This window comes from Phocoena phocoena, chromosome 16, assembly GCF_963924675.1.
Source record: "Phocoena phocoena chromosome 16, mPhoPho1.1, whole genome shotgun sequence".
NCBI classification, from domain to species: Eukaryota; Metazoa; Chordata; class Mammalia; order Artiodactyla; family Phocoenidae; genus Phocoena; species Phocoena phocoena.
Genome location: NC_089234.1, coordinates 60,881,580 through 60,908,134, shown reverse-complemented (window position 1 = coordinate 60,908,134; position 26,555 = coordinate 60,881,580). Strand labels below are relative to the sequence as shown.

General features: G+C 42.9%; 1 protein-coding gene across 1 annotated transcript in view; it reads left to right on the top strand.

Moving 5' to 3' along the window:
* The window catches only part of LOC136136048 (cadherin-23-like), a 323,908-nt gene that overhangs the window by 224,559 nt on the left and 72,794 nt on the right, over positions 1 to 26,555 (top strand). Inside the window, exons 11-13 of the mRNA XM_065893923.1 lie at positions 2,404 to 2,506; positions 2,631 to 2,659; positions 7,037 to 7,101. Coding sequence (XP_065749995.1) covers positions 2,404 to 2,506; positions 2,631 to 2,659; positions 7,037 to 7,101 — 197 coding nt within the window. The remainder of the gene's footprint in view (positions 1 to 2,403; positions 2,507 to 2,630; positions 2,660 to 7,036; positions 7,102 to 26,555) is intronic.

Genomic DNA, 26,555 nt, shown 5'->3' with positions numbered 1-26,555 from the left:
GACCTGGTAGGAGCACCCTGGATCCCATGGCTGAGCTCCCAAACTGCAGGAGGACGCCCCTCCTCCAGCCCCGCCAATGGGGGAGGGGAGTGTTTGAGAGCACCTGCCTTGCAGTTGACTGTATTGGGTTCATGTCCTGGTACCATGGCTGTTTGACCTTGGGCAAGTTGATTGACCTTTCTGAGCCTCAGTTCCCTCCATCTGTAAAATAGAAATAATACTGGTGCTTCCCAAAGGGGAGGACTTCCCGAAAGTCCTTCCTATAGGACTTTTGGGAAGACAGAGTGAACTAAAGCATGAGAAATGCTGGGCACAGTGCCTGACACTGTGAGTAAGTGCTCAAAGGGAAATGGCAGGGGGTCATCTGAGCCCCTCCCACCCCATATAGCCAGGGGAAAATCGGACGTTTCTGACAGGAGCCTGGCTGGTCTGGGGATGTGGCTATTCCTCCACTGCAGGCTCACCTTGTCTTAACCTTTGGAATTCTCCCCCCCGCCGTGTGTATTTATTTTTTTCTTTTTTGTCAGCAGAAGAAAATTACACTTTTGCCGGCATTGTCCATTACAGAAATAAGCACTCGAGGATGCAATTATAAAGGCCCAAATGAGGGAATTCATTCTGCTGGTAATGCCAGTGTTGAGGAGAATCGGAGGAGATGCCTTATAAATCAGGCGCTGGGCAGCAGCCAGTCCCGGCGGCACCCTCTCCCATGAGCTGACCGCGGGGACAGATGCTGACCCGCCGGCCGGTCTTCCTGGGCTGCAGACGCTTCCACTGGGGGAGACAGACGTTCTGAGCCGCCTCCGGGCCTCAGTGAGAGCGGTTCTCACCAGGACCTCCCAGGCTTCTCGGTGTCCAGCCCGTGACTGTCCTGTAGACCCAGATACACTGTGCCAAAGATCTTCTCCAGGGCTAGTCAACCTAAGATAGCAACCCAGTCACCCGCTAGCCCATTTTCTGCTGTATTTCCCCACAGTTCTTACCACTGTCTGAAATTGTTGTTTAGCTATTGCTCTCCTCCATTATTGTCTGCCTCCCCTTTCTGATTATAAGTCACGTTCCAGCAAGGGCATTGTCATGCTGATGGCTGTGGCTTCAGAGCCAGGCGCAGTAGCTGGCACATTGGAAAAGCTCAGAAAGTATTTACTGAGCACGTGACTGAGCGCGAGTCCGATCATCATCTCGGTGAAGGTTCTTTCTGTGGTGTGCCAGGCGCCCCCCCACCTGCCCCTCCACGCCCACGCTGTCCTTCCCACCTGCTCTGCACCTGCCTGCAGGCTGACGGTGAGGGCTGTTCAGTGAGTGTTCCCCCCACCCTCCATCCCACCTGCCTCTAAGGTTTGGCCAGTAGGGAACTTGGACGAGAGACCTGAGCTTGGGAGACTTACTGGAGATGCTTTATAAACCCCAGCCCTGCCTCCTGGGCAACCTAAGGAGCCCCACTCTGGCTGCTCACGGCCCACCAAGGTGTTTGCTGATGGGAGCACTAGCCCCCCAGAAGGAAGGTCATGCTGGCCCTCAATGTCTGGCAATGGAAATCCCAGATTTTACTAAATTTGGTGAAGATTTTGAGCCCTGTGCCAAGCACAACACAGTATACAAAAATAAGTTAGGTACAGACTTGTCCGTCAAGGGGAGGGAACGGGGCGTACACAAGCAAGGTTTCAGGGACAGCAGACTGCTGAGTATTCTAAAACAGGTCCAGCCAGGGGGTCTCAGGTCAAGAACAGGAAGCAGCCGGGGAGCTCCCTAAGGGAGGGGGGCATTTGGAGGGGTGGGCAGCAGTTACGGAATGAAGGGATGATGCAACCAGGCAATGAGGGGACAGTTTGGGTGCATCAGGGAGAAATGGGAACAAAATCGCCAAGGCCAGCCAGGCTCTGCAGAGCCTTGACGACAGGTGCCGGTCTGAAGTTAATTCAGCAGCAGTGGGGAGCCACTGAAGGTCTTTGAGCAGAGGAAGATCATTGTAGCCATTGGTTTTGACTTCTTACACCTGGCCATCTTATGAGAGTCACGGCAAGTGGCAAGATGTGCTAGTGTGTACCTGTGGGTGAGATTCTAGCCCAGGTGGAATAGTAACGGGGACACAGAGGCATCAGAGAGGGGGGCAGCGGCAGTGAGATCCCGGAAGTGACCCTGCACGGAGACAGAACGTCCCAGAACGTGGCAGGAGGAAGGGTGTTCATGGCCTGAGGAGGACATTTGTTCTCTCTGCACAGGCCACTTCTCAAACCCTCCTTCCTAAAGTGGGCCCGAGGGTCACTGTCTGTCTGGCACGTGATTCGTTTGTTGATTTTTCAGTTGCTTAGGAGCAAAGCAGGTCCTGGGAAGGAGGTTGTTGTGAAAAGTGCTGTAACAAGCAGAGTGGGGCTGGGACAGAGACCTGCCTGGGTGGGACAGGTTGCAGGGTGGGTAGTGGAGCAGGCCCCGGCAGCGCCCCCTACTGGGCTGGCCAGCACGGCCAAGCGGCTCCTAGGCCTCCACAGGACGCTGCTCCAAGGGCGTATGTCACAAGCTGCTAAACGGTTTTCAACACAGGGATCTGGAGGCCAGCTCTGGCTCTTACCAGCTATGAAATCTTGGGAGAGTTCCTTATCATCCTGCCTCTGATTCCTTGTTTGTTACAGACAGGGAGGAGAGGGTTCTAACAGTACTTGCCACGTATGCGTGTGGTCAAAATGAAACAGTATACGTACCTATGTGGTGTGGATGTGGACGCAGGTGTACCTGTAGATGATGGATATAGGAGCTTTCCTGAGCCGCCCTGATGTCCAGGCCCCGTGTCCCACCCTGGCCTCGGGGATCCGCAGCCTCCTGGGGTGGGAAACACATCAGCCCACAGCTCCAGTTCCACAGAGCGGTCACAGCTGGGAATATCTCCAGCAGGGTGGAGCCCTAACCCAACCTTGGGGAGCCAGGAGGACAGGTGTGGGTGAGCCAGGTGGGAGAGGAAGGAGGCGATCCGGCAGAGGGCGCAGCGTGAGCAGAGCCGGTCAGGCCCGGGAGCCGCACATGGTCCAGCCTGCACGTGGTCGGAGATGAGGCCGGAGCTGGCAGCAAAGGCCCAAGTACAGGGCTGAGAATGCATGTAAAGGAGGAGGGCCTTCAGTAGGGCCGCCTAGTGGGCAGATTTGTTGCCTTCTCTGGGCGCAGGCCCCTATCAGGCCCCGCAGCAGCCTGGCGCTGGCCGGAGCACCCTGACCAGGCCCTTTGTGTTGGTGCTGGCTGCTCCCACCCTGGCAGGCGCACAGAAGTAGCTCTTCATCTTCATATTATTCTGCTTCGTGCACGTGAAAAATGAAAGTTCTCCCTCTCCTCTTCACCAGGCATACATATTTCATACGGTCATTAGACGGTGGCACTAAAGGACTCACAAATCTTCCCCGGTTAGCATCGGCGGCCTGGGCGGGCAGCAAGAGGCCCCTGGGGAGAGGGGTCACCGTGGGAACCATGGCTGTGCTCAGTCCACTCGGGGAGGGAGTGGGGACTCAGCGGGGGTGGTAGAGGCCAGCATCTGCCTGGAGAGAGAAGACAGTTCTATCTTGTTCCCAGGGGCTCGTCACCTAACTTCCCTGAGCCTCAGGGTGAAGAGGACTGGACAGGGGGACCTCGGGGGTTCTTCCCACCCTAACAGTCCGAGTGCAATTCCATAGGGCACATAGACGTGGAGGGCTTGTCCCCAGGGTCCCGATGTGACCTTCAGGGGCAGGGAACCCCCCTTGTGGCTTGGCGCAGCCCACTCTGCTGACCCCTCTGCCCCTCCTAGCCTCTCCCCTCCTTTTCCCTCTCTCCTTCTTTTCGCCCCTCCCTTTCCCTTAGAATCCGCTCTCCTCGCTTTTGCCCCTATCTCTCCACCACCCCCTTCTTACTAGAATTGGTTCCTTCATTTTCCAAGCATTTGTGAAGCACCTGCCATGTATCAGGCACTGTCCAGGCTGGGAGGTGAGCCTGGCAGATGCAGCCCTACCCTCTTTGCTTCCCCAAACCCTTTCCTTTGGCAAATGAGGATGCCGAGGCCCCAGGAGGTTGCTGTTTGGTCACACGGTGACCTGGGCTGCTAGGGTCTTTACATTACACTCACGCCTCACCAAGGGGCTTGATGGCATCTGGTCAGCTGCTCCCCAGACTGAGCTGCAGTTATTATAGTCTAGTAATACCATGTGTGGTGGTGATGATTTCTTGGTGGAATGAAAGGGGACTTATGGGTGCCTCCCCGCCTTCTCTGGTCCCTGAAAGGGGAGGAGAGAGGTGTGCTTATTATGAGAAGTTTTGGTCTCCTCTGCCCTGGAATAACCATTCCTTCTGAGAACAAGTTCTCTTCTTGGTTTAGGAGCAAGAACACGTTGAGGCGAAGGATGTGACTAGCCGGCACTGGGTTCAAATCCTAACTTCGCCGCTCTTTTAGCTGTGAAGCCTTGGGTGAGCTGTTCACTCTCTCTGTGCCTCAGTTTCCCCATCTGTAAATTGGGGGTGGTAGTAATAATAGCACCTACGTCATAGGGTCATTATGAAGATACAATACGTGATAAGTGTGAGGAGTCGACAAATGCAGTTGTCGGGAGGAGTGGCTCAGGACACAGGGCAGGGTCTGCCCTGGAATCGGTCCTGGGTTAGAGGGGGGGTTACATAGCTCGGCGTGTACCTTTCCATTTATTAGACACATGTCCCCCGACAACCTGTGCTGCTCTTGGAGCCTGGCCAGGGCGGTGAGAAGACAGAGGTCCACACACAGTCTGCTGAACAGAGTGGGGACTGAATGGAGCAGTGTGTACAAGAGCCTGTCCTTAAAAGCAGGCTGCCACAGCCCCTGGAATTGGCTTCCTTCTGGATAACCAAGTTTTCTGGATAACTGAGATCTTAACCCTTTGGGTATAAACACTTTTTTTCATTTAAATCATTTGGAATATATCATTTACTTCTCTGCCTTCCTGAATTCAATATACTGGACACAAATTGGCGTTTTCTTGAAATTCGGGTTTATCGTAAAGAACACAGAATGGAATAGATTTCACAGAATCCAAGAACTTTAAAAGGAACCTCAAAAAATACCTAGTACCAAGGTATTGAGCAGGGGGAAATAGGGAGAGGCTGATCAACGGGTACAAACTTTGTTATAAGATGAATAAGGTCTGAGGATCTAATGTATAACACGGTGACTATAGTTGATAACACTGTACCGTACCATTGAAATTTGCCGAGAGAGTAGAACTTAAGTGTTCTCACCCAACAAGGAACAAAAGGACAAATCTGTGAGGTGATGGGTGGTTAATTAACTCAATAGTGGGAATCCTTTCCATTGTCAAGTATACCTCAATATAATATATTATCATAATAATTTTATTGTATAATAAAGGTATAAAATAATTTGTCAATTATACCTCAAAGCTAAAAAATAAAAATAAAAGTAGGTATTGAAACATATTTTTAGCAGCAGAACCTTTATCCAGCTGTGATCTTAGAGAAGCCCTGAGTGTAAAACACCCCAAGGTCAGCCCAAGGCCTTTCCCTCCAGGCTCTGGTGGCAGGTAGCAGTTTGCCCAGCTCTAGGGCATGGCCTGGGAGGGAGCAGAGGTCACAGTGCCTGGCACAGAGTACATGCTTACTGAGTAACTATTGAATGAATGCATGAATGGGGTCACTTAGTCTGCACTGTGGACTGTAACCATGCCAGCAACAATGCAGAAGCCCAGAGGTTCCGGCCGCAAAAGCCAAGCCTCTACTATAACTACCATTGTCCTGGACAAGGGAGGGGTTGGAGAGGGGCCCCACGTAGGTGGCCTAAAGGAAGGAACCCTGGGATGGGAGTAGGGATCGCAGGTTCTGCCCCACTCTGCTTGAACCTGCTCATGACCTAGAGTGGTGACAGGGTTACACCAGACCTCACTGTGGTCTGGGCCTCAGTTTTGTGATCTGTGTGATGGGTAGAAATGTGTGCCTTCCTCATCATGTTGTGACAGTTGTGAGGATAAAATGAGGTCTTAATAAATCTGGATGCCCTTTGACAATGTAAAATATATGACAGAGTGCAGGCTGGCAGTGGTCACCATTGTTGCCATCATCATCAGGCATAAGGCAGGCCACTCTCGCTCCAGTCTCTTTTGACTGTAGGTGATAGAAAGCCAACTTGGACCAGCCTGGATAAAAGAGATCTTGTTGGACTCACAAACCAAACTGAGGTGGGAAGGGATGTCAGATTCAGGACTCTAGAACTACCAAGATCAGCCCCTCTCTTCATTGTCCCTACACATCCAGCAACTCCCACTTCACATCGTCCCAGCTTCACTGCCCCAGAGGAAAGCTTTTATCCCCAGCAACAATAAGAAGAATCCCAGGAAAGGATTCTAATAGGCCCCTGCTGAGGTCAGGGACCACTCCCAGCCTAGTCCCTGAGGTCACGGGACTAGGTCCCACTTGGACCACTTGTTCGAGCAGAGAGGGATGCCAAAAGATGGGTGGGGGTGGGCAGCAGACTGTTTCCAGCCAAAGAGGTTGCCAACCAGATGATAGTCTGCTTGATACACGCAGTGGATTATTCCCCGGGTTAAAGAAGGGGGAACACTAGAAATCCACCCAAGAGGCCTCCCCTACCGGGTACCACATCTGACTTGGAGGCTTTGGGGACTGGAGGAGAGTCACCAGAGGAGGCCACCAGATGGCTGAACCCACCCCCACTTTTGTTTGAGATATTTTGTAAACCTACAAGTTGTGACCCCAAGCCACAGGTCTAGGGTCTCTCCCCCAAGCCCTCTGAGCATCTACAGAGAATGTCTGACATGAGTCCAGGAAGGGTGATTTTGCGAAGTTGGAGATTTAGGTAGAAGACTGATCCTCCGGAACTGTGTGCTCCAGTATTAATTTAAATCGCCGTTTGTGACTGGTGAAAACCTTATTGAACAGCGTGGCTCTAGAAAATTCGGCCTGGGCCTGAGGAGCTGTGTGGGGGGAAGCATGGGTTTGCTGTGGACATTTCCTGCTGAGATCAGGAGCCTCAGCTGGTTCTGGCAGTAATGACTTCTTTTTCTTACCTTTGCAGGCAACAGACGACGACTTGGGCACCTTTGGGGAAGTCAACTACTTCTTCAGCGATAATGCTGATCGGTGAGCCCCTGCCCCTGGCCTTCCGAGGTGGCCCTCTGCCACTCAGCAGGCCCAGGACACTTCTTGGTGCCCAGGAAAAGTGCTGTGCTCCTGTGGCTAGGGAACTGGACTGTGAGTCAGAACTCACGGGCACTGCTGCTCGTTTGGCCCTGATTGTGGTACAGTATTGCTCAAGTTCCCTGAACTCTGGGGCATAGTTTCTCTGACCCTCAAAAGACAGCTTTTAGTTTGGGGAATGAAGAAGCTTTTTTTTTTTTTTTTTTTTTTTTTTTTTACTTTGCCTAATATCTTTATTTTACAGAGGGGACATTTAAGCCAAGGAAGGAAAATAACCATTTTTACAAACTTTTCCATGTCCTTTTGTTCTGTTGTTGAAAAATGAAAATCAAATGATAGTAGATTTTCCCTTTTGCTTTAGTTTCTAAAAATATCAGAGTGAAATTGTCCACACATAGTTCTTTTTTTTTTTTAGCTCTTCAATACTTTGTTTTAATTTAATTTTTATTTTATATTGGAGTATAGTTGACTTACAATGTTGTGTTAGTTTCAGGAATACAGCAAAGTGATTCAGTTATACAAATATATGTATCCATTCTTTGTCAGATTCTTTTCCCATATAGGTTATTACAGAATATTGAGTAGAGTTCCCTGTGCTATGCAGTAGGTCCTTGTTGATTATCTATTTTAAATATACTGGTATATATCTGTTAATCCCAAACTCCTAATTTATCCCTCCGCCATCACCTTTCCCCTTTGGTAACCATGAGTATGTTTTTGAAGTCTGTGAGTCTGTTTCTATTTTGTAAATAAGTTCATTTGTATCATTTTTTAGATTCCACATATAAGTGATATCATATGATATTTGTCTTTCTGTCTGACTTACTTCACTTAGTATGATAATCTCTAGGTCCATCCATGTTGCCACAAATGGCATTACTGCATTCTTGTTTATGGCTGAGGAGTATTCCACTGTATATATGTACCATATCGTCTTTATCCATTCTTCTGTCGATGGATATTTAGGTTGCTTCCATGTCTTGGCCATTGCAAATAATTCTGCAATGAACACAGGGGTGCATGTATCTTTTTGAATTACGGTTTTCTTTGGATAGATGGCCAGGAGTAGGATTGCTGGATCATATGGTAGCTCTATTTTTAGTTTTTTAAGGATCCCGCATTCTGTTCTCCATAGTGGCTGCATCAATTTACATTCCCACCAACAGTGTAGGAGGGTTCCCTTTTCTCCACACCCTCCCCAGCATTTATTGTTTGTAGGCTTTTTGATGGCCATTCTAACTGGTGTGAGGTGATACCTGATTGTAGTTTTGTTTCTTCGTTTTTTAAATTTATTTATTTATTTTAGTTTTGGCTGCATTGGGTCTTCGTTGCTGCATGCGGACTTTTTCTAGTTGCGGCGAGTGGGGGTTACTCTTCTCTGCGGCATGTGGGCTTCTCATTGTGGTGGCCTCTCTTGTTGGGGAGCATGGGCTCTAGGCACGCGGGCTTCAGTAGTTGTGACATATGGGCCCAGTAGTTGTGGTTTGCAGGCTCAGTAGTTGTGGCTCACGGGCCTAGCTGCTCCACAGCATGTGGGATCTTCCCAGACCAGGGCTCGAACCTGTGTCCCCTGCATTGGCAGGCAAATTCTTAACCTCTGCGCCACCAGGGAAGCCCCCTGATTGTAGTTTTGATTTGCATTTCTCTAATAATTAGAGATGTTGAGCACCTTTTCAAGTGCTTTTTGGCCATCTGTATTTCTTCTTTGGAGAAATGTCTGTCTGATATTCTGCCCATTTTTGATTGGGTTGTTTGGGGAGGTTTTTTTTGTTTTGTTTTTTTCATATAGAGCTGCATGAGCTGTCTGTATATTTGGAAGGTTAATCCCTTCCCAGTGGCTTCATTTACAAATATTTTCTCCCATTCTGTGGGTTGTGTTTTTATTTTGTTTATGGTTTCCTTTGCTGTGCAAAAGTTCTTTAGTTTAATTAGGTCGCATTTGCTTATTTTTGTTTTTATTTTCATTGCTCTAGGAGGTGGATCAAAAAGGATATTGCTGTAATTTATGTCAAAGAGTGTTCTCCCTATGTTTTCCTCTAAGAGTTTTATAGTGTCTGACCTTACATTTAGGTCTTTGACCCATGTTGAATTTATCTTTGTGTATGGTGTTAGGGAGTGTTCTAATTTCATTCTTTTACATGTAGCTGTCCAGTTTTCCCAGCACCATTTGTTGAAGAGACTGTCTTTCCTCCATTGTATATTCTTGCATCCTTTGTCATAGATTAATTGACCTTAGGTGCGTGGGTTTATTTCTGGGTTTTATATCCTGTTCCATTGATCTATATTTCTGTTTTAGTGCCAGAACCATACTATTTTGATGACTGTAACTTTGTAGTATAGTCTGAAGTCAGGGAGCCTGATTCCTCCAGCTTCGGTTTTCTTTCTCAGGATTGCCTTGGCTATTCGGGGTCTTTTGTGTTTCCACACAGATTTTTAAATTTTTGTTGTTGTTCTGTGACAAATGTCTTTGGTAGTTTGATAGGGATTGCATTGAACCTATAGATTGCCGTGGGTAGTATAGGCATTTTGATAATATTGATTCTTCTAATCCAAGAACATGGTGGATCTTTCCATCAGTTTCTGTCATCTTCGATTTCTTTCATCAGTGTCTGTATAGTTTTCAGAGTACAGGTCTTTTTTTCTCCTTAGGGAGGTTTAGTCCTAGGTATTTTCTTCTTTTTGATGCAATGGTAAGTGGTATTTTTTCTTTAATTTCTCTATCTGAACTTCTGTTGTATAGGAACTTTAGTGTATAGTAATACAACAGATTTCTGTGCATTAATTTTGTATCCTGCAACTTTACCGGATTCACTGATGAGCTCTAGTAGTTTTCTGGTAGCATCTTTAGGATTTTCTATGTAGAGTATCATGTCATCTGCAAACAGTGACAGTTTTACTTCTCCTTTTCCAATTTGGATTCCATTTATTTCTTTTTCTTCTCTGATTACCATGGTTAAGACTTCCAAAACTATGTTGAGTAAAAGTGGTGAGAGTGGGCGTCCTTGTCTTGTTCCTGATCTTAGAGGAAACGCTTTCAGCTTTTCACTGAGAGAATGTTGTTAGCTGTGGGTTTGTCATATATGGTCTTCATTATGTTGAGGTAAGTTCCCTCTATGCCCACTTTCTGGAGAGGTTTTTTTTTGCGGTACGCGGGCCTCTCACTGCTGTGGCCTCTTCCGTTGTGGAGTACAGGCTCCGGGCGCACAGGCTCAGCGGCCATGGCTCACGGGCCCAGCCACTCCACGGCACGTGGGATCTTCTCAGACCAGGGCACACACCTGTGTCCCCTGCATTGACAGGCGGACTCTCAACCACTGCGCCACCAGGGAAGCCCTCTGGAGAGGTTTTTTTTCGTATTTATTTTATTATTTATTTATTTATTTTGGCTGCACTAGATCTTAGTTGTGGCACATGGGATCTTCATTGCAGCATTTGGGATCTTTGTTGCAGCATGTGGGATCTTTTTAGTTGCAGCAGTGGGACCTTCTTAGTTGTGGAATGCAGACTTCATAGTTGCAGCATGCAGACTCTTAGCTGCAGCATTAATTGAGGCATGAGTGTGGGATCTAGTTCCCTGACCAGGGATTGAACCCCAGTCCCCTACATTGGGAGCACAGTGTCTTACCCACTGGACCACCAGGGAAGTCCCTGGAGAGTTTTTATCACAAATGGGTGTTGACTTTTATCAAAAGCTTTTTCTGCATCTATTGAGATGATCATATGGTTTTTATTCCTCAATTTCTTAATGTGGTGTATCACACTGATTGATTTGTGGATATTGAAAAATCCTTGCATCCCTGGGATAACTCCCACTTGATTGTGGTATATGATCCTTTTAATGTATTGTTGGATTCGGTTCACTAGTATTCTGTTGAGGATTTCTGTGTCTATGTTCATCAGTGATGTTGGCCTGTAATTTTCTTTTTCTGTGGTATCTTTGTCTGGTTTCGGTATCAGGCTGATGGTAGGCTTATACAATGAGCTTGGGAGTGCTCCTTCCTCTGCAGTTTTTGGAAGAGTTTCAGAAGGATAGGTGTTAACTCTTCTCTAAATGTTTGATAGAATTCTCCTGTGAAGGCTGATCCTGGACTTTTCTTTGTTGGATTTTTAAAAAATTTATTTATTTTCTTAACGTTTTTGGTTGTGTTAGGCCTTAATTGTGGTACGTGGGATCTTTCATTGAGGCACGGGGTTTTCATTGCAGTACGCAGGCTTCTCTCTAGTTGTGGTGCATGGGCTTCTCTCTAGTTGTGGCACGCAGGCTTCTCTCTAGTTGTGATGTGCAGGTTTTCTCTCTCTAGTTGTGGCATGTGGGCTCCAGGGCATGTGGGCTCTGTAGCTGTGGCGTGCAGGCTCCAGAGTGCATGGGCTCTGTAGTTTGCAGCACGCAGGCTCTCTCACTGAGTTGCACAAGCTCAGTGTTTGTGGCATGCGGGCTTAGTTACCCCGTGATATGTGGGACCTTTGTTCCCCGACCAGGGATCAAACCTGTGTCCCCTGCATTGGAAGGTGGATTCTTTACCACTGGACCACCAGGGAAGTCCCTTGTTGGATGTTTTAATTTATCAATTTATTTTTGCTGTGTTGGGTCTTCGTTTCTGTGCGAGGGCTTTCTCTAGCTGTGGCAAGCAGGGGCCACTCTTCATCGCGGTGCGCGGGCCTCTCACTGTTGCGGCCCCTCTTGTTGCGGAGCACAAGCTCCAGACGCGCAGGCTCAGTAGTTGTGGCTCACGGGCCTAGTTGTTCCGCGGCATGTGGGATCTTCCCAGACCAGGGCTCGAACCCGTGTCCCCTGCATTAGCAGGCAGATTCTCAACCCCTGCGCCACCTGGGAAGCCCCTGTTGGATGTTTTAAATCACAGTTTCAATTCCAATACTTGTGATTGGTTTGTTCATATTTTCTGTTTCTTCCTAGTTCAGTCTTGAGAGATTATACCTTTCTAAGAATTTGTCCATTTCTTCTAGCTTGTCCGTCTTATTGCCATATAGTTGCCTGTAGTAGTCTCTTATGATCCTTTGTGTTTCTGTGGTGTCCCTTGTAACTGCCCTTCTTCATTTCAAATTTTATTATTTTCAGCCCTCTCTTTTTTTTCTTGATGAGTCTGGCTAAAGGTTTGTCAATTTTGTTTATCTTTTCAAAGAACCAGCTTTTAGTTTCATCGATCTTTTCTATTGTTTTCTTCATGGCTATTTCACTTATTTCTGCTCTGATCTTTATGATTTCTATTAACTTTGGGTTTTGTTTGTTCTTCTTTCTCTAGTTGCTTTAGTTATAAGGCTAGGTTATTCATTTGAGATTTTTCTTTTTTCCTGAGGTAAGACTGTATTGCTCCAAACTTCCCTCTTAGAACTGCTTTTGCTGCATCCCATAGGTTTTGGATCATTGTGTTTTTGTTGTCATTGGTCTGTAGGTATTTTTTTATTCCCTCTTTGATTTCTTCAGTGATCCACTGGTTGATTGGTAACATATTGTTTAGCCTCCATGTGTTTGTGTTCTTTTTACAGATTTTTTTTCTTGTAGCTGATTTCTAATCTCATACTATTGTGGTCAGAAAAGATGCTTGATGTGATTTCAGTTTTCTTAAATTTACCAAGGCTTGATTTGTGGCCCAAGATGTGATCTATCCTGGAGAATGTTCCATATGCACTTGAGAAGAATGTGTATTCTGGTGCTTTGGGATGGAATGTTCTATAAATATCAATTAAGTCCATCTGGTCTAATGTGTCATTTAAGGACTGTTTCCTTATTGAACTTCTGTCTGGATGATCTGTCCATTGATGAAAGTGGGGTGTTATAGTCTCCCACTATTACTGTGTTACTGTAGATTTCTCCTTTTATGGCTGTTAGTGTTTGCCATATATATTTGGTGCTCCTATGTTGGGTGCATATATATTTACAATTGTTATATATTCTTCTTGGATTGATCCCTTGAACATTATGTAGTATCCTTCTTTGTCTCTTGTTGTAACAGTCTTTATTTTAAAGTCTATTTTGTCTGATGTGAATATTGCTCCTCCAGCTTTCTTCTGATTTCTATTTGCATGGAATACCTTTTTCCATCCCCTCACTGTCAGTCTGTATGTGTCCCTAGGTCTGAAGTGGATCTCTTATACACAGCATACATCCGGGTCTTGTTTTTGTATCCATTCAGCCAGTCTGTGTCTTTTGGTTGGAGCATTTAATCCATTTATATTTAAGGTAATTATTTATAAGTATGTTCTTATTGCCATTTTGTTAACTGTTCTGGATTTGCTTCTGTAGGTCTTTTTTCTTCCCTTCCTCTTTTGTTCTCTTGTGATTTCATGACAGTCTTTATTGTTGTGTTTAGATTGTTTTCTTTTGTGTGTGTGTATCTATTGTAGATTTTTGGTTTGCAGTTCCCATGAGGTTTTGATATAGCAGTCTACATATATACAAGATTATTTCAAGTTACTGCTCACTTAATTTTCAGTGCATTTCCAATATGCTGCCTCTGTATTCTCCTCTTCTCATGAATGCTGGTTTTGATATCATATTTGTGTGTGGATGATTTCCTACCTTTCCTGTATGTTTGCTTTTACCGGAGAGCTTCCCCATTCAGAATTTTCTTTTTTCTAGTTGTGGCCTTTTCTTTTCTGTCTAGAGAAGTTCCTTTAGTATTTCTTGTAAAGCTGGTTTGGTGATGCTGAATTCTCTTAGCTTTTGCTTGTTTGTAAAGGTTTTGATCTCTCCACTGAATCTGAAAGAGAACCTTGCTGAGTAGAGTATTCTTGGTTGTAGTTTTTCCCTTTCATCACGTTAAATATATCATGCCACTCGCTTCTGGCCTGCAGAGTTTATGCTGAAAAATCATGATAACCTTATGGGAGTTCCCTTGCATGTTATTTGTTGCTTTTCTCTTGTTGCTTTTAATATATTTTCTTTGTCTTTAATTTTTGTCAGTTTGATTACTATGTGTCTTGGTGTGTTCCTCCTTGGATTTATCCTGTATGGGACTGTGCATATCCTGGACTTGAGTGAATATTTCCTTTCCCATGTTAGGGAAGTTTTCAGGTATTATCTCTTCAAATATTTTCTCAGGCCCTTTTCTCTCTCATCTCCTTCTGGGATCCCTATAATGTGAATGTTGGTGCATTTAATGTTGTACCACGGGTCTCTGAGACTGTGCTTATTTCTTTTCATTCTTTTTCTTTTATTCTGTTGCATAGTGGTGATTTCCACCACTCTGTCTTCCAGCTCATTTATTGCTCTTCTGCCTCATTTGTTCTGCTATTGATTCTTCCTACTGTATTTTTCATTTCAGTTACTCTATTGTACATATCTGCTTGTTCTTTTTTTTAAATTTATTTTTAGCTGTGTTAGGTCTTCGTTTCTGTGCGAGGGCTTTCTCTAGTTGTGGCAAGCGGGGGCCACTCTTCATTGCGGTGTGCGGGCCTCTCACTATCGTGGCCTCTCTTGTTGCAGAGCACAGGCTCAGTAGTTGTGGCTCATGGGCCCAGTTGCTCTGCAGCATGTGGGATCTTCCCAGACCAGGGCTCGAACCCATGTCCCCTGCATTGGCAGGCAGATTCTCAACCACTGCGCCACCAGGGAAGCCCTCTGCTTGTTCTTTAAATGTTCTAGCTCTTTATTAAATCTTTCTTGTATCTTCTGAGTCTGTGCCTCCATTCTTCTTCCGAGATCTTTGATATCTTTACTATCATTACTCTGAATTTTTTTTCAAGAAGATTGCCTATCTCCACTTCACTTAGTTGGTCTTCCAACGTTTTATCTTGTTCCTCCATCTGGAATATGTTCCTCTGCCATCTCATTTTGTTTAACTTTCTGTGTTTGTGGCCTCCATTCCTCAGGTTGTAAGATCATAGCTCCTCTAGCTACTGGTGTCTGCCCCCTGATGGGTAAGGTTGGTCCAGGGGCTTGTGCAGGCTTCCTAGTGGAAGTGGCTGGTGCCTGCCCACTAGCTGGTGGAGCTGGATCTTGTCCCTCTGGTGGGCGGGCCATGTCAAGGGGTGTGTTTAGCAGGCAGCTGTAGGATCAGGATGACTTTAGGCAGCCTGTCTGCTGATGGGTGTGGCTGTGTTCCCACCCTGTTGGTTGTTTGGCCTGAGATGTCCCAGCACTGGAGCCTACAGGGTGTTCGGTGGGCCCAGGTCTTGATGCCAAAATGGTGACTTCCGGCAGAGCTCACACCAGTGAATATTCACTGAGGTTTCTACCCCCAGTGTCCTTTCCCACACAGTGAGCCACAGACAACCTCCACCTCCCCAGGAGGCCCTACAAGACCCTCAAGTATGTCTGCCTCAGGCTCCTGTGGAGTCACTGCTTTGCCCTGGTTCCCAGTACATGTGAAACCTTGTGTGTGCCCTCCAAGAATGGAGTCTCTGTTTCCCCCAGTCCTGTGGAACTCCTGCACTCAAGCCCCACTGGCCTTCAAAGCCAAATGCTCCGGGGGCTCCTCCTCTGGATGCCAGACCTCCAGGCTGAGGAGCCTGAAAGCAGGGCTCAGAACTCTCACTCCTGTGGGAGAATCTGTGTGATATAATTATTTTCCCATTTGTGGGTCACCCACCGACGGGTATGGGATTTGATTATATCATGAAAGCACCCCTCCTACCATTTTGTTGTGAGTTCTACTTTGGATGTAGAATGCCTTTTTTGGTAGGTTTGGGTCTTTTGTTGATGGTTGTTCAGCAGTTTGGTACTTTCATAAGACAGGGTGAGCTTGAGTCCTTCCACTCTGCTATTTTCAGGAATAAGGAAACTTTGAAACGCTAATGACAGCACACCAGCAGCAGCAGCAGTGGCTGTATTTATGAAGCCCTCACTTTGTATCAAGCTCTTTGTCAACTGCTTTACCCATGTTATCTGATGTAATCCTCACAACTAAATGCTGGAGAACTCAGTGCTAAGTACACTTATCATCCCCACTTAGAGACTGTGTTACTTGCCCAAAGTCACACAACTGGTAAACGCCAAGGCCAGGCCTCAGCATGTGGTCTTCACCACCTGGATACACAGCCTCCAGCAGGAAGGGGCTCTCAACCTGCCATAGCCATTAGGTGGGTTGGTGTGCTCACTGCCTGACCTGTGCCAGCTTTGCCATGTCACCCACCAAGGTTCTAGGCCATCTCTTTCCCTTGTCTTCAGTTAAACTGAGCCAAATGGAAGCCCTCTCATTTTCAACGTGATCAAAGCCAGGTTGAATTCAGAGGGCATGTCTGTTCCTGAAAACAAAGTGTCTGATGCATCTGGAAGCCCAACAGGATGAGTAAGACGGTGTCTGTCAGCTTGGATTACCGGTCCCAAATCTGTGTAAATGACCAGGAAGAGACAGAGACTGTTAGGTGTACCTAGCAAGTCTCAGCCACTCTCCAGTTGGGAGGAAGGAACCAACAACAGGACCAATTCACAGAACACCCCTGTCCCTCGGGACACCCGTGTTCGTGTGGCCTTGTCCTGATCATCTTGGATTTTTCTCATCCCTTCCCATCTTCTGGGGTGGGGACTTTCCTGGTCTCAGAGCCAGAACCTTCCAGGCTCAGTGGCTGGCAGCTGTGGAACAGCTCAGAGCACACAAACGTCAACTGACAGCTCAGAGGAGGTTCCCAAGAAAGATGTTCATGGAGGGAGGGTCTCACTGGACCTTACTCCTCCCCCAGAGACATTTGCCAGCCTCTTACTCAAGGTTCAGCCCCTTGAATGGAAGACACGCTCCCAAGAAAGGACGAGTCACCCCTCCCCTTGCTGGCTGCCCATTTAAATCTTTTGATGCAAAACCATCTGGATGGAAGAATTTCTTTTTTTTAAATTGCCCCAATACGCTTTACTTTTTATTGAGATATAATTACATATAACATTATATTAGTTTCAGGTGTACAACATAGTGAGTCAATATTTGTATCATTATATGTGGCAAAACAATCACCACAATAAGTCTAGTTAACATCCATCACCATTCATAGTTACAAAAATTTTTTTCCTGGAATAAGAACTTTTAAAATCTACTCCTTTAGCAACTTTCAAATATGCAGTACTGTATTATTAAAGATAGTCACCATGCTGTATATTACACCCTCATGACACTTATTTTAGAGCTGTAAGTTTGTCCTTTTTTTTTAACATCTTTATTGGAGTATAATTTCTTTACAGTAGCATGTTTATGCTTTATAACAAAGTGAATCAGCTATAGCTATACATATATATATATATATATATATATATCCCCATATCTCCTCCCTCTTGCATATCCCTCCCACCCTCCCTATCCCACCCCTCTAGGTGACCACAAAGCACCAAGCTGATATCCCTGTGATATGCGGCTGCTTCCCACTAGCTATCTATTTTACATTTGGTAGTATATATAAGTCCACGTCACTTTCTCACTTCGTCCCAGCTTACTCTTCCCCCTCCCCATGTCCTCAAGTCCATTCTCTATATCTGTGTCTTTATTCCTGTCCTGCCCCTAGGTTCTTCAGAACCTTTTTTTTTTTTTAGATTCCATATATGTGTGTTAGCATATAGTATTTATTTTTCTCTTTCTGACTTACTTCACTCTGTATGACAGTCTCTAGGTCCATCCACCTCACTACAAATAACTCAATTTCATTTCATTTTATGGCTGAGTAATATTCCATTGTATATGTGCCATATCTTCTTTATCCATTCATCTGTCAATGGACACTTAGGTTGCTTCCATGTCCTGTCTATTGTAAATAGAACTGCAATGAACATTGTGGTACATGACTCTTTTTGAATTATGGTTTTCTCAGGGTATATGCCCAGTAGTGGGATTGCTGGGTCATATGGTAATTCTATTTTTAGTTTTTTAGGGAACCTCCATACTGTTCTCCATAGTGGCTGTATAACTTTACGTTCCCACCAACAGTGCAAGAGGGTTCCCTTTTCTCCACACCCTCTCCAGCATTTATTGTTTGTAGATTTTTTGTTGATGGCCATTCTGACTGGTGTGAGGTGATACCCCATTGTAGTTTTGATTTGCATTTCTCTAATGATTAGTGATGTTGAGCATCATTTCATGTGTTTGTTGGCAATCTGTATATCTTCTTTGGAGAAATGTCTATTTAGGTCTTCTGCCCATTTTTGGATTGGGTTGTTTTTTTGATAGCTGCATGAGCTGCTTGTAAATTTTGGAGATTAATCTTTTGTCAGTTGCTTCATTGGCAAATATTTTCTCCCATTCTGAGGGTTGTCTTTTCATCTTGTTTATGGTTTCCTTTACTGTGCAAAAGCTTTTAAGTTTCATTAGGTCCCATTTGTTTATTTTTGTTTTTATTTCCATTTCTCTAGGAGGTGTGTCAAAAAGGATCTTGCTGTGATTTATGTCATAGAGTGTTCTGCCTATGTTTTCCTCTAAGAGTTTTATAGTGTCTGGCCTTACATTAAGGTCTTTAATCCATTTTGAGTTTATTTTTGTGTATGGTGTTAGAGAGTGTTGTAATTTCAATCTTTGACATGTAGCTGTCCAGTTTTCCCAGCACCACTTTTTGAAGAGGCTGTCTTTTTTCCGTTGTATATTCTTGCCTCCTTTATCAAAAATAAGGTGACCATATGTGCGTGGGTTTATCTCTGGGCTTTCTATCCTGTTCCATTGATCTGTATTTCTGTTTTTGTGCCAGTACCATACTGTCTTGATTACTGTAGCTTTGTAGTATAGTCTGAAGTCTGGGAGCCTGATTCCTCCAGCTCCGTTTTCCTTTCTCAAGATTGCTTTGGCTATTCGGGGTCTTTTGTGTTTCCATACAAATTGTGAAATTTTTAGTTCTAGTTCTGTGAAAAATGCCATTGGTAGTTTGATAGCGATTGCATTGAATCTGTAGATTGCTTTGGGTAGTATAGTCATTTTCACAGTGTTGATTCTTCCAACCCAAGAACATGATCTATCTCTCCTCTGTTTGTATCATCATTAATTTCTTTCATCAGTGTCTCATAGTTTTCTGCATACAAGTCTTTTGTCTCCTTAGGTAGGTTTATTCCTAGGTATTTTATTCTTTTTGTTGCAATGGTATATGGGAGTGTTTCCTTAATTTCTCTTTCAGATTTTGCATCGTTAGTGTATAGGAATGAAAGAGATTTCTGTGCATTAATTTTCTATCCTGCTACTTTATCAAATTCCTTGATTAGTTCTAGTAGTTTTCTGGTAGCATCTTTAGGATTCTCTATGTATAGTATCATGTCATCTGTGAATAATGACAGTTTTACTTCTTCTTTTCTGATTTGGATTCCTTTTATTTCTTTTTCTTCTCTGATTGTTGTGGCTAAAACTTCCAAAACTATGTTGAATAATAGTGGTGAGAGTGGGCAACCTTGTCTTATTCCTGATCTTAGTGGAAATGATTTCAGTTTTTCACCATTGAGAACAATGTTGGCTGTGAGTTTGTCATATATGGCCTTTATTATGTTGAGGTAAGTTCTCTCTATGCCTACTTTCTGGAGGGTTTTTATCATAAATGGGTGTTGAATTTTGTCAAAAGCTTTCTCTGCATCTATAGAGATGATCATATGGTTTTTCTTCTTCAGTTTGTTAATATGGTGTATCACATTGATTGATTTGTGTATATTGAAGAATCCTTGCATTCCTGGGATAAACCCCACTTGACCATGGTGTATGATCCTTTTAATGTGTTGTTGAATTCTGTTTGATAGTATTTTGTTGAGGGTTTTTGCATCTATGTTCATCGGTGATATTGGCCTATGGTATTCTTTCTTTGTGACATCTTTGTCTGGTTTTGATATCAGGGTGATGGTGGCCTCATAGAATGAGTTTGGGAGTGTTCCTCCCAGTGTTATATTTTGGAAGAGTTTGAGAAGGATAGGTGTCAGCTCTTCTCTAAATGTTTGATAGAATTCGCCTGTGAAGCTATCCGGTCCTGGGCTTTTGTTTGTGGGAAGATTTTTAATCACAGTTTCAATTTCAGTTCTTGTGATTGGTCTGGTTATATGTTCTATTTCTTCATATTTCAGTCTCAGAAGGTTGTGCTTTTCTAAGAAATTGTCCATTTCTTCCAGGTTGTCCATTTTATCGGCATATAGTTGCTTGTAGAGTTTGTCCTTTTTGACCCCTTTCACCCATATTTCCCATCCACCTTCCATACCCTGCCTCTAGCAACCACCAATGTTCTCTGTATTTATGAACTCTGTTTTTGTTTGTTTGTTTGTTTTAGATTCACATATAAGTAAGATCAGATTGTATTTTTCTTTCTCTGTCTGATTTATTTCACTTAGCATAATGCCCTCAGGAGATCCATTCATATTGTCACAAATGGCAGGATTTCCTTCTTTTTATGGCTGAATAATATTCCATTGTGTGTGTGTGATGTGTACACACACACCCCACATTTTCTTTATCCATTCATTCTTTGATGGACATTTACATTGTTTCCACACCTTGACTATTATATATAATGCTGCAGCGAACATGGGGGTACAGATACCTTTTCAAGTTAGTGTTCTTGTTTTCTTCAGATAAATGCCCAGAGGTGGAGTTGCTGGATGATATGGTAACTCTATTTTTAGTTTTTTTTTTTTTTTTTTTTTTTAAATTTATTTATTCATTTATTTATTTTTGGCTGTGTTGGGTCTTCGTTTCTGTGCGAGGGCTTTCTCTAGTTGTGGCAAGTGGGGGCCACTCTTCATCGCGGTGCGCAGGCCTCTCACTGTCGCGGCCTCTCTTGCTGCGGAGCACAGGCTCCAGACGCGCAGAGCTCAGTATTTGTAGCTCACGGGCCCAGCTGCTCCGTGGCACGTGGGATCTTCCCAGACCAGGGCTTGAACCCGTGTCCCCTGCATTGGCAGGCAGACTCTCAACCACTGCGCCACCAGGGAAGCCCCTATTTTTAGTTTTTTGAGGAACCTCCATACTCTTTACCACAGTGGCTGCTCCAATTTATTGATACATTCCCACCAACAGTGCACAAGCATTTCCTTTTTTCACATTCTTGCCAACACTTGTTACTTCTTGGTTTTTGATGATAACCATTCTGACAGGTGTGAGGTGATATCTCACTGTGGTTTTGATTTGCAATTCCCTGGTGATTAGTGATGTTGAGCATCTTTTTGTATGCCTGTTGGCCATTTGTATGTCCCCTTTAGAAAAATGACTATTCAGAGTCTCTGCCCATTTTTAAAATTATTTTTTGTTTTATTTTGTCTTTGTTTTTTGGGTTTTTTTGTTTCTTTTTTTTTTGGCTATTGAGTTATATGAGATCTTTACATGCATATTATGGATATGAACCCCTTCTCTGATACATGATTTGCAAAAATATTCTCCTATTCCGTAGGCTGTCTTTTGATTTTGTTGATGGCTTCCTTTGCTGTTCACAAGCTTTTTAGTTTAATGTAGTCCCACTTCTTTGTTTTTTATTTTGTTGCCTTTGCTTTTGGTGTCAAGTCCAAGAAGTCATCATTAAGAGTGATGGCAAGAAGATTACTGCCTAGCTCTCCTTCTAGTTTTGTGGTTTCAGGTCTTACATTAAAGTTTTTAATCCATTTGCAATTGATTTTTGTATATGATATAAAATAGTGGCCCAGTTTAATTCTTTTGGTGTTTTTTTTCTTTTTTTAGTTTAATTTTTATTTTATACTGGAGTGTAGTTGACTTACAATGTTCTATTAGTTTCAGGTGTACAGCACAGTGATTTAGTTATACAAATACATATATCCATTCTTTGTCAGATTCCTTTCCCATATAGGTTATTACAGAATATTTAGTAGAGTTCCCTGTGCTATAGAGTAGGTCCTTGTTGATTATCTATTTTATATGTAGTAGTGTGTATATGTCAGTCCCACACTCCCAAATTATCCCTCCTCTCCCACAGCCTTTCCCCTTTGGAACAGGGGAAAGGGGAAAGTTGTTTTCTATGTCTCTGAGCCTCTTTCTGTTTTGGAAATGAGTTCATTTGTGTCATTCTTTTTTAGATTCTGCATATAAGTGATATCATATGGCATCTGTCTTCCTCTGTTTGACTTACTGCATTTAGGATGATAATCTCTAGGTCCATTCACGTTGCTGCAAATGGCATAATTTCGTTCTTTCTTATGGCTGAGTAATATTCCACTGTATATATGTACCACATCTTCTTTACCCATTCAGCTGTCAGAGTACATTTAGGTTTCTTCCCTTTCTTGGCTATCATAAATAGTGCTGCAGTGAACATTGGGGTGCATGTATCTTTTCGAATTATGGGTTTCTCCACACATATACCCAGGAGTAGGATTGCTGGATCATATGGTAGCTCTATTTTTATTTTTTCAAAGAACCTCCATGTAGTTCTCCATAGTGGTTGTACAAATTTACATTCCCACCAGCAGTGTAGGAGCATTCCCTTTTCTCCATGCCCTCTCCAGCATTTATTGTTTTTAGACTTTTTGATGATGGCCATTCTGATGGGGGTGAGGTTTTACCTCATTGTAGTTTTGATTTCCATTTCTCTAATAATTAGCAGTGTTGAGCATCTTTAATGTGCATTTTGGCCATCTGTATGTCTTCTTTGGAGAAATGTCTGTTTAATCTGCTCATTTTTTGATTGAGTTGTCTGGTTGTTTGCTTGTTTGTTTTTGGATATTGAGCTGCATGAGCTGTTTGTAGATTTTGGTTATTAATCCCTTGTCAGTTGCATCATTTGCAAATATTTTCTCCCATTCAGTGGGTTGTCTTTTCATTTTGTTTATGGTTTCTTTTGCTATGCCAAAGTTTTGAGTTTAATTATGTCACATTTGTTTATTTTTGTTTTTATTTCCATTACTCTAGGAGATGGATTGAAAAAGAAATTGCTGCGATTTTTGTCAAAGAGTGTTCTGCCTGTGTTTTCTTCTAAGAGTTTTATAGTATCTGTCCTTACACTTGGGTCTTTAATCCATTTTGAGTTTATTTTTGTGTATGGTGTTAAAGGATGTTTTAATTTCATTCTTTTGCATATAGTTGTCCAGTTTTCCCAGCACCATTTGTTGAAGAGGCTGTCTTTTCTCCATTGTATATTCTTGCGTCCTTTGTCAGAGATTAATTGACCTTAGGTGTGTGGGTTTATTTCTGGGCTTTATATCTTGTTTCATTGATCTATATTTCTGTTTTTGTGCCAGTAGCATACTGTTTACATGACTTCAGCTTTGTAGTATAGTCCAAAGTCAGGGAGCCTGATTCTTCCAGCTCCATTTTTCTTTCTCAGCATTGTTTTGGCTATTAAGGGTCTTTTGTGTTTCCATGCAAATTAAAAATTTTTTTGTTCTAGACCTGTGAAAAAATGCCATTGGTAATTTGATAGGGATTGCACTGAATCTATAGATTGCCTTGGATATTATAGTCATTTTGAAAATATTGATTCTTCCAAACCAAGAATATGGTATACCTTTCCATCTGTTTGTGTCATCTTTGATTTCTTTCATCAGTGTCTTATAGTTTTCAGAGTACAGGTCTTTGCTTCCTTAGGTGGGTTTATTCCTAAGTATTTTATTCATTTTGATGTGATGGTAAATGGGATTGTTTGTTTAATTTCTCTTCTGATCTTTCATTGTTAGTGTATAGGAATGTAAGAGATTTCTGTGTATTAATTTTGTATCCTGCAACTTTACCAAATTCATTGATGAGCTCTAGTAGTTTTCTGGTAACATTTTTAGGATTTTCTATGTATAATGTCATCTTCAAACAGTGATGGTTTTACTTCTTCTTTCCCAATTTGGATTCCTTTATTTCTTTTTGTTCTCTGCTGTGGCCAGGAGTTCCAAAACTATGTTGAATAAAACTGGTGAGAGTGGACATCTTGTCTTGTTCCTGATCTTAGAGGAAATGCTTTCAGCTTTTCACCGTTGAGAATGATGTTAACTGTCATATATGGCCTTTATTATGTTCCCTCTATTCCCACTATCTGGAGAGTTTCTATAATAAACTGGTATTGAATTTGGTCAAAAGCTTTTTCTGCATCTATTGAGATGATCATAAGGTTTTTAGTCTTCAGTTTGTTGATGTGGTGTATCACACTGAATGATTTGCAGTTATTGAAAAATCCTTTCATCCATGAGATAAATCCCACTTGATTATGGTGAATGATCCTTTTAATGTATTATCAGATTTGTTTTGCTAGTATTTTGCTGAGAATTTTTGCGTTTATGTTCATTGGTGATATTGACCTGTAATTTTCTTTCTTTTTTTTTTTTTTGTGGTATCTTTGTCTGGTCTTGGGATCAGGGTGATGGTGGCCTTGTAGAAAGAGTTTGGGAATGTTCCTCCCTCTGCTATATTTTGGGAGAGTTTGAGAAGGATAGGTGTTAGCTCTTCTCTAAATGTTTGATAGAATTTGCCTGTGAAGCCATGTAGCCCTGGACTTTTGTTTGTTAGAAGTTTTTAAATCACAGGTTCAATTTCAGTACTTGTGACTGGTCTGTTCATATTTTCTATTTCTTCCTGGTTCAGTCTTGGGAGATTGTACCTTTCTAAGCATTTGTCCACTTCTTCTAGGTTGTCCATTTTATTGACATGTAGTTGCTTATAGTAGTCTCTTATTATCCTTTGTATTTCTGAAGTCTGTTGTAACTTCCTTTTTATTACTAATTTTATTGATTTGAGCCTCTCCCTTTTTATCTTGACGAGTCTGGCTAAAGGTTTATCAATTTTGTTTATCTTTTCAAAGAACCAGCTTTTAGTTTCATTGATCTTTTCTATTGTTTTCTTTGTCTCTATTTCACTTATTTCTGCTCTCATCTTTATGATTTCTTTTCTTCTACTAACTTTGGGTTTTATTTGTTCTTCTTTCTCTAGTTGCTTTAGCTGTAGGGTTAGGTTGTTTATTTGAGATTTTTCTTGTTTCCTGAGGTAAGATTTTATTGCTACAAACTTCCCACTTAGAACTGCTTTTGCTGTGTCCCATAGGTTTTGGATCATTGTGTTCTTGTTGTCATTTGTCTGTAGGTATTTCTTTATTTCCTCTTCGATTTCTTCAGTGATCCATTGGTTGTTTGGTAATATATTGTTTAGCCTCCACGTGTTTATGTTTTTTACAGTTTTTTTTCTTGTAATTGATTTCTAATGTCATAACATTGTGGTCTGAAAAGAGGCTTTATATGATTTCAATTTCCTTAAATTTACCAAGCCTTGTTTCATGGACCAGCATGTGACGTATCCTGAGAATGTTCCATGTGCACTTGAGAAGACTGTGTATTCATTCTACTGCTTTTGGATGGAATGTTCTATAAATGTCAAATAAGTCTATCTGGTCTAATGTGTCATTTAAGGCCTATGTTTCCTTATTGATTTTCTGTCTGCATTATCTGTCCATTGATGAAAGTGGGGTGTTAAAGTCCCCTACTGTCACTTTCTCCACTTGTGGCTGTTAGCATTTGTCTTATATATTAAGGTCCTCCTATGTCGGGTGCATATATATTTACAATTGTTATATCTTCTTCTCAGTCTTATCACTTGATCATTATGTAGTGTCCTTTTTTGTCTCTTTTAAGTCTTTATTTTAAAGTCTATTTTGTCTGATGTGAATATTGCTACTCCAGCTTTCTTTTCATTTCTATTTGCATGGAATACCTTTTACCATCCCCTCACTGTCAGTCTGTATGTGTCCCTAGATCTGAAGTGGATCTCTTATACACAGCACATATCTGGGTCTTGTTTTTGTATCCATTCAGCCAGTCTGTGTCTTTTGGTTGGAGCATTTAATCTATTTACATTTAAGGTAATTATCAATAAGTATATTCTTATTGCCATTTTGTTAACTCTTTTGGATTTGTTTCTGTGGATTTCTTTTTGTTCCTTTCCTCATTTGTTCTCTTGTGATTTGATGGTTATCTTTAGCTTCATGTTTGGATTGCTTTCTTTTGTGTGTGTGTGTGTGTGTATCTATTGTAGACTTTTGGTTTGCAATTCCCATGAAGTTTTGATATAGCAGTCTATATATAAACGAGTTGCTGGTCTCTTAATTTCAAATGCATTTCCAGCATCCTGCATCTGTAGTCTCCTCTTCTCACAAATGCTGGTTTTGATACATATTTGTGTGTGGATGATTTCTTACCTTTACTGTATGTTTGCCTTTACCGGTGAGCTTTCACATTCATAATTTTCTTGTTTCTAGTTGTGGCCTTTTCTTTTCTGCCTAAAGAAGTTCCTCTAGTATTTGTTGTAAACCTGGTCTGGTGGTGCTGAATTCTCTTAGTTTTTTTTTTTTTTTTGCGGTACGCGGGCCTCTCACTGTTGTGGCCTCTCCCGTTGTGGTGCGCAGGCTCAGCGGCCATGGCTCACGGGCCCAGCCGCTCCACGGCACGTGGGATCTTCCCGGACCGGGGCACGAACCCGTGTCCCCTGCATCGGCAGGCGGACTCTCAACCACTGCGCCACCAGGGAAGCCCTTTTAGTTTTTACTTATCTGTAAAGATTTTGATTTATCCATCAAATCTATTTCTTTTT